We start from the raw sequence: 18588 nt of genomic DNA, 5'->3' as shown, positions 1-18588 counted from the left end.
GAGGGGCGGGGCCAAGGGGGCGAAGGGGCGGGGTGGGGCCGATGGGTGAGGGGCGGATTGAACGGCTGGGTCAAGCCATAACTTCCGGGGTCACCGTTGTGGTTGCAATCGATTAATCGATACGCGCGAGCAAGCTAGCTATGGATAATCGACGAATCGTTAGAGTGTGAGCGCCACGCCCGCGTTGTTATTATTGTGTGTGTTACATGTGCCAACGTGTGTGTGTGTACATTACACACATGTACACACACACGCGCGGCACGTGGGCAACGTGTGTGTGTGTACTTCCCGCCGTCTCTTGGCGGCAACGACAGCGGCAGCCGGCTCCGGTGAGAGTTACAGGCGACAGAGGGTACACGAGCGCCGCAGGGGAGAGATCGTGGAAGCACGGTGGTGAATGTGCCGCTGCAAATTGTACTCCGGTGAGAGCGCGTGCGAGTGAGCGTCAACGGTGAGTGTGTACGTGTGAGTGTGTACGTGTGAGTGTGTACGTGTGAGTGTGTACGTGTGAGTGTGTACGTGTGAGTGTGTACGTGTGAGTGTGTACGTGTGAGTGTGTACGTGTGAGTGTGTACGTGTGAGTGTCCACGTGTGAGTGTCCACGTGTGAGTGTCCTCGTGTGAGTGTCCTCGTGTGAGTGTCCTCGTGTGAGTGTCCTCGTGTGAGTGTCCTCGTGTGAGTGTCCTCGTGTGAGTGTCCTCGTGTGAGTGTCCTCGTGTGAGTGTCCTCGTGTGAGTGTCCTCGTGTGAGTGTCCTCGTGTGAGTGTCCTCGTGTGAGTGTCCTCGTGTGAGTGTCCTCGTGTGAGTGTCCTCGTGTGAGTGTCCTCGTGTGAGTGTCCTCGTGTGAGTGTCCTCGTGTGAGTGTGTACGTGGGATAGCCAGGGTACTTACACACGCGTGCCGTGATGTTACGTGGCCGCAGGAGGTGTTCGCCTCACGACCCTGGCTGAGGTTGGCAGGGGGCTTTGTGAGAATGATGTCAAGAGGACTTGCAGCAGCCCCCTTTTGCCCACTTCAGCAATTGTTTCTTGCTGTGGGTTGTCCCACCTGATGAAGGACGCCTGTGTTGCGCCCGAAACGTCGTGATTTAATTTATTTTATACCTACGTGACTTTACCGAAAGAACCAAAGAGTATAGAGCTTGGACCCTTCGGCAGCTTGAAGCGAGACTTGTTGTTGGCGTTTTGAGCTGCTTATCTGAGACGGATTCTGGTCATGTGAGTGTTGTGGGTTTAAGAAGTACCTTCTCTAAGACTTTGCAAACCCACTGGCTATCAACAATGATTCGTTCATGAAGCCATCCGTATTTATAGACACAGACACAATTTAAATCGAGAAGATGGGTATAAACTGAGCAATCATTGGAAGGACGTTATCAACAAGTTTAAGTCATAACTAGCTGTGATGTTTCCTTCCTACCACCTTCCGATGTTATTTTCGACTCTGATTTTACATTAACAAGTAAAAATTCTCATCCTAACAGCCACCCCGCTCACTGAGCTCGAGGTTTTTTCTTTGCGATCTACCATTAACATGCTAATCTCTCATTAACATGCTAATCTCTCACATTAACATGCTAATCTCTCACAGCAACATGCTCATCTCTTACATTAACATAGCCACCTCAGGGCGCTGGCCGTGGAGGCAGCTCAACGATTTTACATTAACATGCTAATTCTTACTGGGCAGCCCTTTGATTGGTGGGAAAACCCACCACCGTCGCGGTCGCTGCCCACCACTGACATTAACATTGGCTGCTGACATTTGGGCTACGCCCTTTTTAATCCTTTATAAACAGTTTCCCTTTAGCAGCTAACCGCCTCTTCCTGATAACGAACGCTTGTGTTGCGATCGAAACATCGTAGTTTTTTTGTTATTTTCTTTGAACCTATCTACGTGACTTTACCGAAAGACCCAAATAATATGAATTCCTGCAGTCACGAAAGCTTTAAGACGTATTGTCTTTCTTTACATTAATTGTAGTTGCTATTATTAATCTTTTCTAACTAAAAAAAAACACTTAAGTATTCACGAGAGCTGCTTTCCATAAGCAACGCACATCAACCATTGGAAATCTAGTAGCCAGTTGCTCATAAAACGCTCATAAAAGGGCATTGCTGATTGGCTGAGGTCTGCCGAGTCATCATTAAGCGAAAATGTATCATTTATCGAAACAATGGGACCCTATGGGAGACGGATCGTTTATTGAAATATCATTAATCGATGGCATCGTAAACCGAGGGACCACTGTCCCCGCATACACATCGTTTTTGACTCGGTTTAGCCGAGTCGAGTCGAAAACATTGTGCGTGGGCGCGTAGCGGTTAGCGCTTCGGTGCGCTACGAATTCCGGAGACAACGCAATGACGCAAATCCACACGCCCCGGGACTCGCCAACAATGGCAACATCTTGTGCTTGACGAGCACCTTGCCCAGCAAGCAGTATGCACGGATATGAGGAGTGTCCCTTGTGTTTGTACTGTGACGTGCCAGACATTCTCAATGGGTAAGAATGTTAGGCATCCTTGGATAGCGTCTTTGTAAGACATGGGGTGACACGGATATCTTGAACACCATAATGGGGTGGCGCTACTGCATCAGGATAGCTAGAATGTGGCTTGCAAGATGGTGATTGGTTGGAAAGGTTTGAAAGAGGGAGAAGGCGGGAATGTTTTAAAGAGGCGCAAGGGATCTGTTGGGGACTGTTAGAAGAGGAGCAGAGGGATTGATTAGAAGGAAGGCATGGCCGGGGATTGGAGAGGGGAGGATAAAAGGAAACAGGGAGGGGGGAAGCAGGAGGCGCTCAAGAGAGGGAAGGTGTTGGCTGGCGGTAGGCACTGGACGTTGTTAAGGATAATAAACTTTATCCAAGAAGTGCCGCCTTTGGAGTCCTTCATTGCAAATGTACCTGTGCTTTATTTTTCAGACGCCCAAACGGGGATTGAAAGTGTGGTCCCGCGTGTGTCATGGAGCGCCTGCTGGAGCTGGGCCTCGATGGCCTAGCGAGGTGAGGAGGGTGTTGCTTTCGTGGAGCTTGTGCACTGAGGCCCCTAGTCATGGTGCTCACCAATCATAGTGGTTGTGGATTGCAAGTTGAATGTGGTGGTCACTACACCACAGAAGCTCTGTGGCGGTGGATTCGCCAGCATGTACAGTCATGCCTCGGTTTACATCGGGGATGCGTTCCTGAAAGGTGCGACGACGAATATTGACCCAACGTAAATCAAAGCAATTCACAGGGTAGTAAATGGAGGCGAAGGCTGAGAGACAACGGATACGAGAAAGGACGGATTTTGTCAGCAACATAAGTGTGGGGTTGAGGCGATGCAAATCAGGTAGAGGTATGAATAAAGTGATTATGTATTTTGGAAACGACAAAGGGGGAGACATAAATCAATGTATTACTGTATGATTACACATTTCTTGGACAAATCACCCTTGATGCTCTTTATGTTATCACATCTCGGATGCTGCATAGCGTTGTGCTTATATAGTACTTGGATCGGGGATTACCTGAGAATACCAGGTATTGTAGGCATGGGCTGTGGGGTGGCCAGGAGATCGAAGTACATAGTACAATAAATATTCTTAAATCCATATGTGTGGGCTTTCTCCAGGTACTCTGGTTTCCTCCCACATGCCAAACACCCATTAATGGAATTCGTCACGGTGGCGAGATGTTAACTACCTCTCCTATTATGCAGGAAATCGTGGGTTTGATCCTGACCTTGACGCTTGTTGTATATTTGTAGATTTTTCTCCAGGTCCTCCGGTTTTTCCACCACATTGAGAAACAGGCGTTTCAAGTATTTGGCTGCTGTAAATTTTTACATTATAAGCCACTTGGCTGAGCTATCATTTGTGGCCAGGTCGCTTCTGAAAAATAGCTATATAGCAGCTCAGTGGGCCTTACCTGGTAAAATACAATTGTAAACAAACAAATATCTGCGGATCGAGGAGGACATGGTTACCTTGTGTAGGTGTAACGTGGTAATATGGCCCACTCACCTTGCTAAGCCCTTGCAGGTTTGGTCCCAACGTTTGGTGTCTGCTGGATGTTCACACCTGGATCATGAGAGTTTTTGCCAGGTCCGTTGTCGATCTTTTACACAGGGGTCAGCTGACATCATGTGAAGCAGAACTGCAGGAGCTGATGCGGCAGATCGATGTGATGGTGGGACAACGCAAGCAGGAGTGGGAGCGTGAGCTGCAGGCGCTGTCGGCCCGCCTGGAGGTGCGTGAGCAGGAGCTCTTCCTCTGCCGCTCCACGCTGGAACGCAAGCACCAGGAGGTGGGGCTTCTTTTTGCTTACTCGGTCATTAGCATTGCATTTGCATGGTGTCTGAATGGACATGACCAGTTGAAGTCTTATTTGTTTAAATAGGTGAGAACCCAAGAGAGCAGGGATAGTCTAATTTGCAAGAGTGAACTTGGTCACCTAAATGATGAAAAGTAAAACAAATAAAATAGAGTACAGCTATGAAGCAAGTAGAAATCGGTACAAAAAACAACTGCATAAGATGAGACATCGACAATATTGCACAAACGTAAATCAGATGTTAACCAATTCCCCGTAATGCAAGTCAGCTCGGGCAAATCATTTTTAGACTGATAATAATACAATTACCAGTGAGTTACAGAAAACAGATAAAGGGTGACTACCATTGTACTTATATGTAAACATACAAGTATGTGCAAGTGAAATGCAAATTCAAATGACGATATAAATAATTGACAGTTTTGCTTCGCGTTGTGATTAAGATGTGAGATGAATCAAAGACATTTCTTCGTAGCGATGGAATTCCAGGTGTTTGGGGCATCAACACAGAACGCGTGAGAACCGTGAGAGATGCGAGTTGTGTGTCCTCGCTACAGTGCACTTCAGTGCTTGTGGGGCGTCTAGAATTTTGAGAGTTTTGGTCCTGAATAACCACTTTTGATTAGGCGAGGGACTGAGTTATATATGTGTGGGTGACAACTGGTTTTGGAGTTAAGATCACAGCGATGAGTGGAGTAGTTGATAAAGCGCAAGGCAGAGTGAAAGATAGGATTCAGCAAATCCAAAGGTTTTTTTAGAGGGGAGATTGATTTGCATATGATGTCAGCATAGTCTAGTTTATGCAAAGAGGCAGTAGCTATCAACATGTACAACGAGAATCCTGCTCTGTCAAGCGTCTTGTTGTGACGTGTGTATGCGCAGTTAAAACTGAAATCGTCACAGTACATATTGGGCAAGCCCTCATGTTTGTCTTGTAAATTCTTCGCTTCACTGCAGTCAGACTTTCAGAGTGTTTCCATGGGCGCCGCTCAACTCTCTTGGCTGTGCCGAGGCAGGTAAAGTCCTGTAAATAGCTTGCTCGTTCCACTGCTGGTGGAAGAGCCTCCGCTAAAGGGAGCTCAACAGGTAATTCTGTCTACCCTTCCACATTTATTAGACACTAGCGGTAAGTACCCTGCATTGCCCGGGTGAAAAAGACAGACAGACACATCGACTTACACACACTTTCAATGTACATGAGTTTAGCGGAAGAAGCAAGGAACAGAAATATTATTTGTCCGCACACAAACATTGTGATTGTAATATTTCCCAGGTGATTATTTTAAAACGGTGTGTATGGTATTGTATGTATTGTTTTGTGTGTATAGCAGGGTGTGTATACCATGGTGTGTATGGTATTATGTATATACCATGGTGTGTATGGTATTGTGTGTATACCGTGATGTATTTAGTAGTGTGTTTCTGGAATTGTGTGTACGTTAATGTGGTTAGCATGGTGTGTATGGTATTGTGTGTATGGTAGTGCACGGAACAGAAATATGCAAAGATTATGAAATCCTGCAATGACGAAAGCTGTAAGTGAAGATAAGTAATGTAATACTGGTAGGAACGAAGTGGACCAGACCACCAATAGATTAATGTGTCCGTCCGTCCGTCTGTCCGACAAGATGGCCGCCCGCTCCCCCTGCGATCTGTGAACTAAACAAGATGGCCGTCGCTTCCGGCGCCTCACGGCGAAACTTTAAACTTCGCTTCAAATTTACTTTACTGAAACGCAGCACGTTTTTTTAACACAGAGACAAGATACATTTATTAACACAGAGACGAGATACATTTAATCGCCTTATTTGTGCACGAAAAGCACGGCGCGAGGCCTAGTGCGGCAGGCTTCGCGAGGACTAGTGCGGCAGGCTTTGCGAGGCCTACTGCGGAAAAGGCATCGCGAGGCCTACTGCAGAGAAGGCTTCGCGAGGCCTACTGCAGGGAAGGCTTCGTGAGGCCTACTGCAGAGAAGGCTTCGCGAGGCCTAGTGCAGAAGGCTTCGCTAGGTCTACTGCAGAGAAGGCTTCGCGAGGCCTAGTGCAGCAGGCTTCGCGAGGCCTAGTGCGGCAGGCTTCGCGAGGCCTACTGCAGAGAAGGCATCGCGAGGCCTACTGCAGAGAAGGCTTCGCGAGGCCTACTGCAGAGAAGGCTTCGCGAGGCCTAGTGCAGAAGGCTTCGCGAGGCCTACTGCAGGAGGCTTCGCGAGGCCTAGTGCAGGAGGCTTCGCGAGGCCTACTGCGACAGGCTTCGCGAGGCTGTCCGTCTGTCCGACAAGATGGCCGCCCGCTCCCCCCGCGATTTGTGAACTAAATGAACTAAACAAGATGGCCGTCGCATCCGGCGCAGCCAATGACATCGCCTGTTGCAATCCTTGCTCTGTGGGCGCGCGAGTCAGTGGGGAGGGGGGTGTTGACGTCATTGCTCTGTGGGCGCGCGGGTCAGTGGGGAGGGGGGTGTGGACGTCATTGCTCTGTGGGCGCGCGGGTCAGTGGGGAGGGGGGTGTGGACGTCATTGCTCTGTGGGCTCGCGGTTCAGTGGGGAGGGGGGTGTGGACGTCATTGCTCTGTGGGCTCGCGGGTCAGTGGGGAGGGGGGTGTTGACGTCATTGCTCTGTGGGCGCGCGGGTCAGTGGGGAGGGGGGTGTGGACGTCATCGCTCACCCCCCATGCACAAATCATTTTCTTTTTTTAACTCCTCTATACCCGGTCGATATCCCTGTACCGGTATTAGTATTATTCCTACCAGCCCACCCCGCAGGGTCCTGTTTAATAGGAAGGTAATATTTTCCAAAATAAGTATATTTTAAACGTGAGTTGACACAATAATGAAGATTAAAGTAATGTCCAAGTTATAAGCACAAAATGTTAGATGTGCTATTTGTATGGTTTGTATGGCATAGTGACAAATGCAAAATGCATTACAATGTTTGTAGCTACGTGACGTAACAGAAAGAGGCAAATAATATGAACTCCTCAAGTGTAAGTAAAGATAAGTTATGTAATAATAGGAAGGTGATATTAGCATAAATAGGTGTATTTGAACGTGAGTTGACAACAATAAAGATGAAAGTAATGGGCAAGTTATGAACAAAAAATATTTGTTGTGAGCACACAAACAAAAATAGTAGAATATCCCCTTTGCATAAATAGGTGTATTTGAACATGAGGTGACACAATAATATAGATGAAAGTAATGCGCAAGTTAGAAGCAAAGAAAATGTGTTGTGAGCACACAAACCAAAATAATAGAATGTTTCCAAGGTGATTAATAAAATAACAGTTTTGTACGTATGTGGTTGTAGCGTAAGAAGCAAGGATATTGTACTTACCATAGCCGTGGTGAGGCCGAGTTTCGTGCGGAGCCCCCGTCCTGGCCTAGATTGCCGATCCGGCAGAGGTGGCACGTTGCCAGGCTGGGGGCTGGGCCGCTACCTCACCCCCCCCCACCATCCCCCCGCCCGTGCAACAATAATGCTATCTAAGAAATGTAATTATCTACGGACTCTGTAGTATAAACTTACACGCATCGTGTTGGGGGTGGGGGGGGGCGAAGAGGACATCACACTGTGAAGAAATATCCGCAGCGTTATGTCTATATTTATTGCATGTAAAACGCATGAAAGGAAATGTCCCCCTCAACCCCACCGAATGCGCGCGAATTGGTACGGTCGATGTCGCGCAAAGAATAAATAAATATAGCAAAATCTCATAAAATAGCTAATTTTACTAATTTAAAGGTGACGGACGTGGAAAAGGAATAGCCTATGCCAAGGACGGGGCTTACGGCGTGGTACCTGGCTAAATTTTTTTTACGTAAACCCCACCGTTTGAGAGCCAAATCCCTTGCAAGCGCATGAACACACACAGACAGACAGACAAAGAATGACGTTATAGGTAAGACTAGCGGGAAGTACCCGGCGTTGCCCGGGTCTTAAAAATATTTCAAAACTACTCTTAAAAATCTAACAGAAGTGCGTACTGTGGTGGTACCTGCTATTATGACAGCAGTGCATACTGATTGGTGGTACCAGCTATTATTACAGCAGTGCATACCGACTGTGGTGGTACCTGCTATCACTACAGTAGTACATGCTGACTCTATAGCAGTATGTATCGACTATAGCACAAAGTACTCACCTGACAGTGGCGTGGTGAGGCCTAGTCCCGTGCAGAACCTCTGGCCTCGCCTAGATTGTCCAGCCGGCCGAGGTGGCACCTTGGCAGGCTGGCTGCTGGGCTGCTACCCCTGACCCCCCCCCTCCCAGCCACGATCTCCCTGGCCGCTCTGCAGTAATATCTACGGCCTATAGTGGTAGCATCTAGCGACTGAATAGCAGCAATAACTGCACACATCGGGGTGGGGGGGACATCACACAGTGAAGAATTAACGTCAGCGTTTAGTGTATTTTTATAGCATTTTTTACGCGAAAGAAAATGTCCCCCTCACTCCTACCGAAGGCGTGCGAGTTGGCATGGGCCGTCCCCCCCCACAAAAGGCGTGAGTTGGTATGGTCGTGCATGCGTCATAAATAAATAAATAAAAGGGAAGCGCACACAAATCACACTAAATCGCTAATTAAACTAATTTAAGGTTGACGGATGTGTAAAAGGAATAGTGCTTGCTCACCGCGGGGCTTACGGCGTGGTACCTGGCAATTTTTTTTTTACGTAAACCCCTTTCGTTGGAGAGGCAAATCGTTCGCAAACGCGCGAACACACACAAACCCACAAACAAACCCACAAACAGACAATTTTCGACTTATATATATAGATAGATGTTCAAAGGGAGGAGGGTGTTTCCTTCACTTTAGCCCACCACACGCAATTCCATTACACAACAGTGGTTTCCTTGTGGTGAGTCAGAGGTGTAAATTCCACACTAGTGTGGTGGACTCCAGTCTCCCCTTAGAACAATCTCTTCTGACTTACCACAAACGTTTATTGTTAATAGTAGCACGCGGACCATTGGCCAAGTTGGCTCCTGACCAGGATTTGAACTGGAAACCCTCCATGCGTGAAGGTGGCACTCGAGCTCGGCGAACAGAATGCATCGATAGATAGCGCTGACATTTGGGAGTGCCGTGCACGCAGGTGGGCATGCTAAAGCAGCAGCTGGAGACGGCGGAGACCTCCCACGCGGCGGTGGCTCAGCGGTATGAAGAGGAGCTCAAGTATTGCAAAGATCAGGTTTGCCTTGGCTTGTTCTCAGCCTCTTGTTTCCGTGCCATCGGTGTGCATTTGTAATCTGAAATAAACCACGACGATGGTCGCTTCTTATCAGATGCTGTTGCAATTCACCATTTAAAAAATTGTAAATCACCTTTAATAAAAAAAAAAGTCAAGTATATTGTTTATAAACATTATCACAGTGTTTAATTTTTCAACGTATGTTTTCCATGTTTGTTAAACGAGTTATTAAGTTCCCATTTCTTGCATTGTTTCACATGTTTTATCACATTTTTGGGTCCCAAACATCTCTATGCACTGTTAAATGTTGCCACTATGTGTTCCCTACCGCTGTCCCACATCTATCTTTAAACAATTACGCCTCCACCGTTCTTAACCCCTATCCCTTTCCTTCCACCGTCTGTCTTCTCAAGCTCGGTGTTCGTGCTTCTTCGGGGCGCACTTCACGAGTTGTTTTGCTGCGGCTTCTCTCGCTCACTGTGTCTCCTCTCCCCTGCCATCTTCACACATTGCACCCTTCACATATTCCGCTCCATGTGGTCCGACACTCACTCGTGATGCATCACAGTGACCGCGCTGTTGCTGGGCACGAGCAGCAGGATATATGTGAGTAGGTTTATAAACACGTGACTATGATAACCTAGGTTATCACAAGTGCACATGTGTGGAGTGAGAAATTGGAGATGCATATATATAGGTGTGTGGAATTAGAAGCAAGACATGCATTGAGAGGCAGACATGCACAGAGCGAGAGATGGAGATGGGCAGCAGTGTGGCTGATTTGTGTAGTCGGAAAAGTGGAGACATGGCAAGTAGATGTATGGAGTGTGAAGGGTAGAGCGTAGGAAATATATGAAGTTAGGGAAAAGCAGACAGTAACGGAGTACAGAAATGAAGGGAGCTTTTGTCGTGAAATGATTGGGAACTTAGAAAACTGGACTTGCCATCTAAAAAGGTCGCTGGCTTGGCGGTTGAAACAATGGGGAGAGTTTCCCGTTTCCCCCCTCCCCCGTCCGCCCAAGTGTATAAAATGGGTGTACGGAAGTCGATCGGCACGTCGCGCGTGGTGGGGTAAAGTATAGGTGTTCCCAGTGGTCAGTGTGGAAGAGGAGACAAAAAACCTTCCAAGAGCTGCCTCGAGTGCAGGCCTTTTGCCAGTCGTGGTGTGAGCAAGAAATTGTGGGCTGCACGTTTACCTTTTATTTACCAATCCGTTATTTACCCTTTGGCCTGCTGCTAAGCGGTTTGAGCATTTGCATACTAACATTGCACTGGAAACAGAATTGGTAATTGATTCTTATAATGGTTCCCAATTTACCGATTATCGTTTAACAACCCTCGAGTGAAAGTATTGGTGGTGGAGCTCTTCATAGCGTGCCGTGTGCCCAGCTCGAGCCCGCTATTTCCTGCCTGCAGCTCGGCAAGCTGAAGGGCAGTTATGAGAAACTCCAACGGCATCAGCGGCGCCAGGCGAGTCGGATCCGACAGGACACGGATGGCAGTCTCGCCAGTGCAGAGCTGGGCCACCTGTGCCAGAAGCTGGAGGTAACGATGCCACCGCTACAACAAAGGCCCCCCCCCTGCCACCTGGACCGTGTGTTGTGATGCTCGTGTAATATTCACACTCACCACTTGCACCCACCGGACAGTCAATTTTCTTTTAGGATTCCGTGGCAGGGCTGCCCACGAGTACCGAGGTGGTCGTGGTGCGCAATTGCGTAATGAGGAATGACATGCGGCGCACCACCCATTGTAGAGTGTAGGGTGCAGCAACCATTTTTGAGTCCATCATGTGGCGCACCACCCTTTGTTGGTTACAGAATATGACGCAGCACTCATTGTTGAGTACAGAATGTATTGCACCCCTCACTGTTGAGTCCAGCATGCGGCACACCACTCATTGTTAACCGCACTGCTCATCTCATGTGCAGGTAGTAGGTAGATTATAACACTGACTGTGAATGATGTAGTCAGCTTGTGGAGGTCTTTATCTAGCAGTGGCTTTTCCATGGCTGATGATGATATGTCTTTTATAAGTGTAATTAGCTACCCACATGCCAAATTTCAGGCTTGTTGCATGTTGGGAAGTATGCTAAACATTTCGAACAGACACACATTCACAAATATCCCTTTTATACATATAGATTACAGGAATATCAAGCGGATCAAATGCTTACAAGTGGTGAATTCTTTCAGGAGTTCCGAAGTCAGTCACTGGAGTGGGAGAAGCAGAGGATCATGCACCAAGAGCAGGTGGCCCATCTGGAGTCACAGAGGAGAGCTCTAGCTGAAGAATGCACAGCCATACAGGTAGGTTGTACATTCCAGCAGCGAGCACGTTAATACAAATTTAACCGGCCAAGCGGCTCGGCAGTAGAGCAAGAGGCTGTTAATCGGAGGGTTGCGAGTTCACATCCTGTTTGGTTGTTGACTCAGCCCATAATCCCTCTGGGATCAATAAAATAAGTCTCTGTTTTATGAGGAAGTCGACGGTGGTCTCTATGGAAAAACTCGCCCCCGCCATAGGAATGTGGAAATTAAACAACTGGTTCAGGGCTGTCAACAGGAAATGAGCACCGACCCCTTGCTCATTCGAGCAGGAAATCAGCTTGTACTTGCAGATGCTAAATAAAAATTTCATGCGTGCAATCCATCACAAGGATATTGCTACTGCCGTATGAAAAGAGCTCCAAAGGAATGCAGCGTGTCTCTGCATTGCCACATGGGGCGGTGACAGGGCAGAGTGGTTGTGCTATTAACAGTTTGTTGCAGAGTTATGATTATCTGCGTCGAAATTGCTTTAATGGCAACGAGGCGGCCATTGTGTCCCGGTGTCATGATCCAAGTTTGAAAAACTTTTATAAACGATTCACAAATGACCTCATTGGGAAATACAGAGCAGTCGTTGCCCCTGACTGCAAAAAAGTATTAGGACCCTCCTGAAAAAGTTGAGACTCGGTGAGGACTCCCTCAGTTAACAAGTATAGCAATAATCATAATTTTGAGAAATACAAACCCATTACCATTTAAAGGTAATTTGGAAGTGGATAATCATGTTTGTGCCTGATGCTTTCACAGCAGCAATCGCTGAACTACCAGGCCCAGTTGATCTGCTGGCAGAATTCAGTGGAGGAGAAGGATCAATGTGCGATGTCGCTCCTACAAAGCCAACTGGAAAAAGCCAGCAAGGTGCTGCAGTCCGATCGGGGTGCAGTGCAGCAGCTCGGAGAGGACCTGCACGAGGCGGAGGCTGCGTGTGGGCCAGAGGCGGAGAACAGGCAGCGTCTGCGCGAGGAGCTACACCGCACGTGCCAACATGTAGGGCGCCGTCGCACCGTCCTCTCGCACACCCACGGCAGAGTGCTCGCGTCATTGCCTGTGGATGATCAAGTTTTGTTGTTATAGTTGACTTTAGGATTGTTGACCATTTACATTTTCTGCAGCCATCTAGCAGTTTATTTAAAGGTGGGTGCACATTCCATTTTAGCACAACGAACAGCATTTGGGATACTCGGCTTGCTTTACAAATCGACTTCAGTCTGGACTCATTTGCTGCTTTTCCCGTTTACACATCAGCAGCAGCAGCCGGTTTAACACGTAGGCTTCCGCGACCAATATCCATAATAGAGGTTTTTGGGTTAGATCGCGTGAATATATAAATGTATCATTAAAACCCGCCACCATCCGGCACAGCCAAATAGGAAGGGTTGTCACGTAAACAGAACATGCCAATTCGTCACGAGTACAGCACAAGTGTAGTGTATAGTGTAGTGTATAGTGTAGTATACTAGTACAGCACACCGGTGTGTTGGAGAGCCAAGCCATAACATTTACAAACCGAGTACGACGTTTCGCCAGTTATTACAACTAGCTTCATCAGGTGACAGCCAGATTTGTGGAGAAGTCTTACTGTTTTGTTCCTTATATAGGAGTGGTCTGACTTTTTGTGACGCCGTGTGACGAGAGGGGGGGGTCAAAAATCGTCCAAAATCGCGTGACGTCATTTATGGACTGCCCCCAAGCTTGCGTTTAGTGTTGAAGAGTTAGCAGGAATGTACTTATGCACATTCTATTTTATACTTTACTAGCTTTACTACCCGGCTTCGCCCGAGACTTGGATTCTTGTCTTGGATTAATACACGGCCTACGCGGAGGGTTTGGGGGGGGGGATGCGTGACGTCAGCAGGCACACTGCGTGACGCTGCGTGACATCACAGATGTGACATCACCGCTCACTTGCCGTGCAAAATATATACATTATTGCGCCCCCCTTCCCCTCCCAAAGAAGTACAAAAGTCTATTTTTATACTTTTTGCATTGTGTACAGTCTGGAAACTACCCACATGCCAAATTTCAAGTTTGTTGCATGTCGGGAAGCATGCTAAACATTTCGAACAGACACACATTCACAAATTTCCCTTTTATATATATAGATGTATATATTTATATTTTTAGTGACTTTCTTACCTTTTCTCTACTTGACACTGCTATCGTTTTTTTTGTATTGCCTGTTGTAACCTGTCACGCCCCTCCTGGACATCTGTGAAAAACAGCTTCATAGCTCATCGGATTCAGTCCAGGGTAAATAGAGATTCTGATTTTGATTCCATGCAGGACAGACGGGAGGGCAGCGCTGTGTCCGTTGGGCAGCTGGAGCTGGAGAACAGACAGCTGCGGAGTGAGCTGGCTGCCCTGTGCTCTGCCGCCGCCGTGCTGTCTCATCACGTCCCCGAGATGGAGCGATGTGAAGAGCGGTGTGTCCTGGCCACGCAGTCCCCCGCATGAGTCGCCACTTAACTACTTGCCACCCCCCAACGATCCCCTGTGTAGCTTTAGCAGACTTTTGGGGCAAGTGCTGTTAGCGAATAGCACCTATGAAGGCCGGCACGGGACACGAGGGGGTGGGTGGCCAGCACCACGCCCAGCCGTCTTTGTTTCCTAGTGCTGATGTTTACATACTGCACCAGGTACTCATTTGAGGCTGAGTCGATAAAGGAGAGGCCCAGAACTGGTTCAGATAATGGTCACTGGTGTTGGTGACGGTGAACGAGAATCGAACTCGAGTTGCTGCATATGTAGCGTAGCGCACTAACCGATACCCTACGGCTCCCCAACAACCACAAGCCCCACATCTTCATATTACCTCCAGTCTCATTTCATGAATTGTAATGGCTCAGGAGTGTGATTGAAGTATCAATTATTTAATATTTATGTTGGTTTGTATTCTCATTTGTTCCGTCCCATTTGTAAATGATGAGCTTTATCCTCTCCGTTTACCCCATATGTAACCTTGGCATATAATTAAAAAAAGAAAAATAAATATATTCCCCTCAGTGTTATCGATATGTGTATTGAAATGCACGATTAGGTACATTAATTGACACATCTTTACATGTCCACTCATCACATTTCGCATTCCATAATTGCTGTATTGAGATGTTTTTCAGATGTTCCATACACAAAGCTTACAATGTTACGTAATAAACTGGGCATTGACTTTAACTATAAAGAAGTACACTTTTATATATATATATATTTTTATAAACATTGCAAATACTTGACTTAAAGCATTCATGACTGCAGGAATTCATATTATTTGGGTCTTTCGGTAAAGCCACGTAGATAGAAAAATAATAAAATAAAAATTTAAATAAATATCACAACGTTTCAATTGCAACACAAGCAATCATCATCAGGTGAAAAAATATAGCGGGAGAGATGCTGAGGCTGGATGTTTATAAAGGTTTGACATGTGTCATAAGCGAAGTGGGCGGGGCTAGAGATTAAATTTGCATGCAAATGTAAGATCGGAGAGCTGGGCCACCTCCACGTCTACGAAGCTGTGGAGATGGCCATTGTATTGTGAGAGATCAGCATGTCAATGTAGGAAAACAGAAAACCAACAATACAGAGGCCAACGAGCAACGGTGGCTGTGTTAGACAGTGAGACATTTAACCTGGTAATGTAACTCAGAGAGTAGAAAGTAACTGCTAACATCGGCAGGTAGGAAGGAAACATCACAGCCAGTTATGACTTAAACTGGTTAATAACGTCCTTCCAATGATGGCTCAGTTTGTACCCATCTTCTTGGTTGAAATTGTGTCTGTGTTTATATATCTGGATGGCTTTATGAACGAATCTTTGCTGATAGCCAGTGGGTTTGCAGAGTACCTTCGTCTTGGAAAAATCAATTTCGTGTGTGCCCACAGCATTAAAACAATGGTCAGCCACAGCTGAGTTATTGGTCCTACCGTGTTTCAGATCTGCCTTATATTCACGAACACGGTCACGGTCCGAGACATGTCGCTTAGTTTCCCCAATGTAACTACTGCCGCAGACAGCCTAGTTTGTAGGCACCGGGGTATTGCATGTCAGTGATCACATCCTTCACAGATGGGATCAGATCATGAATCTGTGGGCACCTGATGACGAGTTTTTGTGTTGTGATCGAAACGTCATATTTTTATAATTTTTCTATCTACGTGGCTTTACCGAAAGACCCAAAGAATATTGCAAATACTGCCCTCAATATGTGCCATGTGTTTTGTTATGTGCCATGTTATGGGTGTACCCCATCAACTAAGCATGACTACCCAGTAATTCACAGCCGGCAAGCAGAACATCTTAATCATTTAGATCCTCCGTAGAGCTTGGTGATTGAAAATAAAAACAGCTCAGGTTATAATGAGAGCACTTCGCGCTTGCAAATCCTGCTGAATCATACACGGCAAAGATGCAACACTAATTTCAACTCGAGTGTCCGTGTCTGCATCCCCAGGTCGGTGAAGGAGCAGCGGACAAGGAGTGAAGGTGACATGCATGGGCCGCACGGCCGACTGGGTGGCGCAGAGAAACCGCTCCAGTTTAACATTCAGCGCCTGTTTTCACCACCGGATGGAGGAGAGCAGGGACACCCCGTGTCTGAGTTGAAGGCCGCAGAGTCTGCTGGGTCAAGGCACGCGACAGCCGTCGACGCTGCCCCTCTGGCTGCGAGCTTTGAACCTCTACCCTACCCCAGAACCTTGTCTGATGATGAACTAGACGATAGCTTTGCCAGTGTTAATAAACCAGGAAGATTGTTTCACACAATGAAGACACAGGATCTGGATCTACTGGTAAGATTGTTGCGGATGGTGATTTTGCAGTTAAGCCACTTAAGTCTACATGAAACATTTAGTGTTTTTATATCTGAATGTATCCAGCTTTGAAAAATAAACTGAGGCATACATCATCCTCTTAAGGGGTTTTATGCAATTGGCCATATATATTTTACTTATGTACACGGTGTTTTTTCAGTAAACTTATGTAATTAAGCGTAAAGTGACATAATTGATTCTAGATTTGAAGCTTTCGTGACTGCAAGGAATCATATTCTTAGGTTTTTTCGGTAAAGTCACGTAGGTAAAACATCAAAATAAAAAAATGATTTTCATTAATTTTGATGTTTTACCTACGTGACTTTACCGAAAAAACCTAAGGACATAATTGATTCCACATTTTCCTTACAATAACTCTCACAACTATTTTGTTTATTCCTGCTTAAGCCACAGATCGCTAATATTTTGTAATAGGTGATGGCGAATTCATGCTTCTTTGTTTAGGACTTGTACTCCTACAGTGCATTTTATACATGCACAGCAAATTACAGGTTCAATGGGCCATTGTTCATGGTTTTTAAATGAAAGTAGTCACTTGCAAGCGTTATAGAACATGAAGCCAGAATTCTTTAGTTGTTATTATTTTAGCGTGACCTGTCTTTCCTCAATGATTTTGAGTCGTGCACGTTGTAGATTTCAGATGAGCCGGCTGGGTCCGATGCGGCTGTTGAACAGTTTTTGGAAGAAGAGTCGAAGCGTGCCAAGGATCTGGAGAGACTGGTTGAAGAGCACATGGACGGCCTGCGCAGAGAGACTCGACTCGCACTTGAGCACTTGGGTCAAGCCCATGGGTCCCCAGCATGAGCAGTATGTGGAGTAACAATGGGCAACTAAAACCCGTAGATTCATAAAGCTGTGTTTGGTCACGTAGACTTGTTTCTCTTCTTGGTTTTGTGAGTAGGTCTCATGTGTCATTAACATGGGTGTATGCCCAGCTAATACCGCTTGGCAGACGAGCCAGCACTCTTGTCATGAATCGACCCCCTAAAAGGATCTCAAGTCCCAGGTCATCGCCTATAGCGGGTGACCAGCTCTGTGTTTCCACCCATTTCATGTTACAACTGCGTTTACTGGTTTCCATGTTTATCTCCCAGGCTGAGGGTTGGGGTGTGGGGTTGGGTTGGGTTTGGGGTTATCTTAAGTATTGTTTAGCTTTTGAATTAAAAAAAATACGTAAAAAAACTGTCTGTCTATATGTGTGTGCATGCGTGAGTGGAGAGCGGTGGCGCTGATGTGGTTAGCATAATGCACGACGAATCCAGTGACCTGGAGTGCGGGGTGGATCCGGGTCGAGGGATCTGTGGTCTGGGTCTGATGGTGGGGGGGTCCGGAGTGGGTCCGGGTTGTGGTCTGGGGGAGGTCCGGGGAGATCTGACGTGGTTCACGGTGGGTCCGTCGGTTTCTTGGGAGGGTCTTGGAGGGGGTGTTGGTGTAGGTCAAGAGGCATCCGGGGTGGGTCCGTGGTGGTTCTGGGAAGGGGTGGGGGTCCAAGGGGGTCCCATAGGCTTCAATGTTAAAGGCTCCCATAGACGTGGTCAAAATCCGGCAAGAAATGCCTGAGTGAAGACCCATCAGTTGTTTTTCCCCCCATAGCGATGACTGGGACAATAAATATATAAGGTGTTTCTCTGCAACTACAAATCGCAGCGTTAATGTATTCATGGTCTTGAACTCGCATCTCGAAGCGGATTCGAAGGACCTTTAGATGATGTCTATAGGTTTTGTATATCATGAGGTAAACATTGCTTACATGTCAACCTGACCGTGGTGACGTCACCACGCAGCGGTGTTCATCACAGCTGTGTGTGTGTGGAATCGATTCTCGGCTATTCCGGCTCACGCGTAATTTAATCGAATATTAACATTGCTGGTATCGATCTCGCGAAGAGGCATCGATGACGACCGCGCTAAAAACCGGAATC

The 18588-nt window shown here is 46.9% G+C and overlaps 1 protein-coding gene across 4 annotated transcripts; it reads left to right on the top strand.

Moving 5' to 3' along the window:
* The first annotated feature begins 86 nt into the window (after positions 1–86).
* Positions 87–17848, top strand: LOC144732659 (centrosomal protein of 63 kDa-like). 4 transcript variants are annotated; one of them, XM_078614191.1, is made up of 10 exons: positions 87–422; positions 2927–3007; positions 4114–4291; positions 9413–9508; positions 10925–11053; positions 11705–11818; positions 12590–12826; positions 14123–14262; positions 16288–16624; positions 17300–17848. In XM_078614191.1, exons 2-10 carry the CDS (start codon positions 2967–2969, stop codon positions 17468–17470), a joined length of 1443 nt encoding a protein of 480 aa, XP_078470317.1. In that variant the 5' UTR covers positions 87–422; positions 2927–2966; the 3' UTR covers positions 17471–17848. The 4 variants fall into 4 exon arrangements, with proteins under 4 accessions (XP_078470317.1, XP_078470314.1, XP_078470315.1 ...); XM_078614188.1 differs by having other exon boundaries at positions 12587–12826; XM_078614189.1 differs by having other exon boundaries at positions 190–329; positions 12587–12826.
* The last annotated feature ends 740 nt before the right edge of the window (positions 17849–18588 follow it).

The sequence above is a fragment of the Lampetra planeri genome, chromosome 43 (assembly GCF_965212315.1).
Source record: "Lampetra planeri chromosome 43, kcLamPlan1.2.h2, whole genome shotgun sequence".
NCBI lineage: Eukaryota > Metazoa > Chordata > Hyperoartia > Petromyzontiformes > Petromyzontidae > Lampetra > Lampetra planeri.
This window is presented reverse-complemented; position numbering and strand designations above follow the sequence as displayed.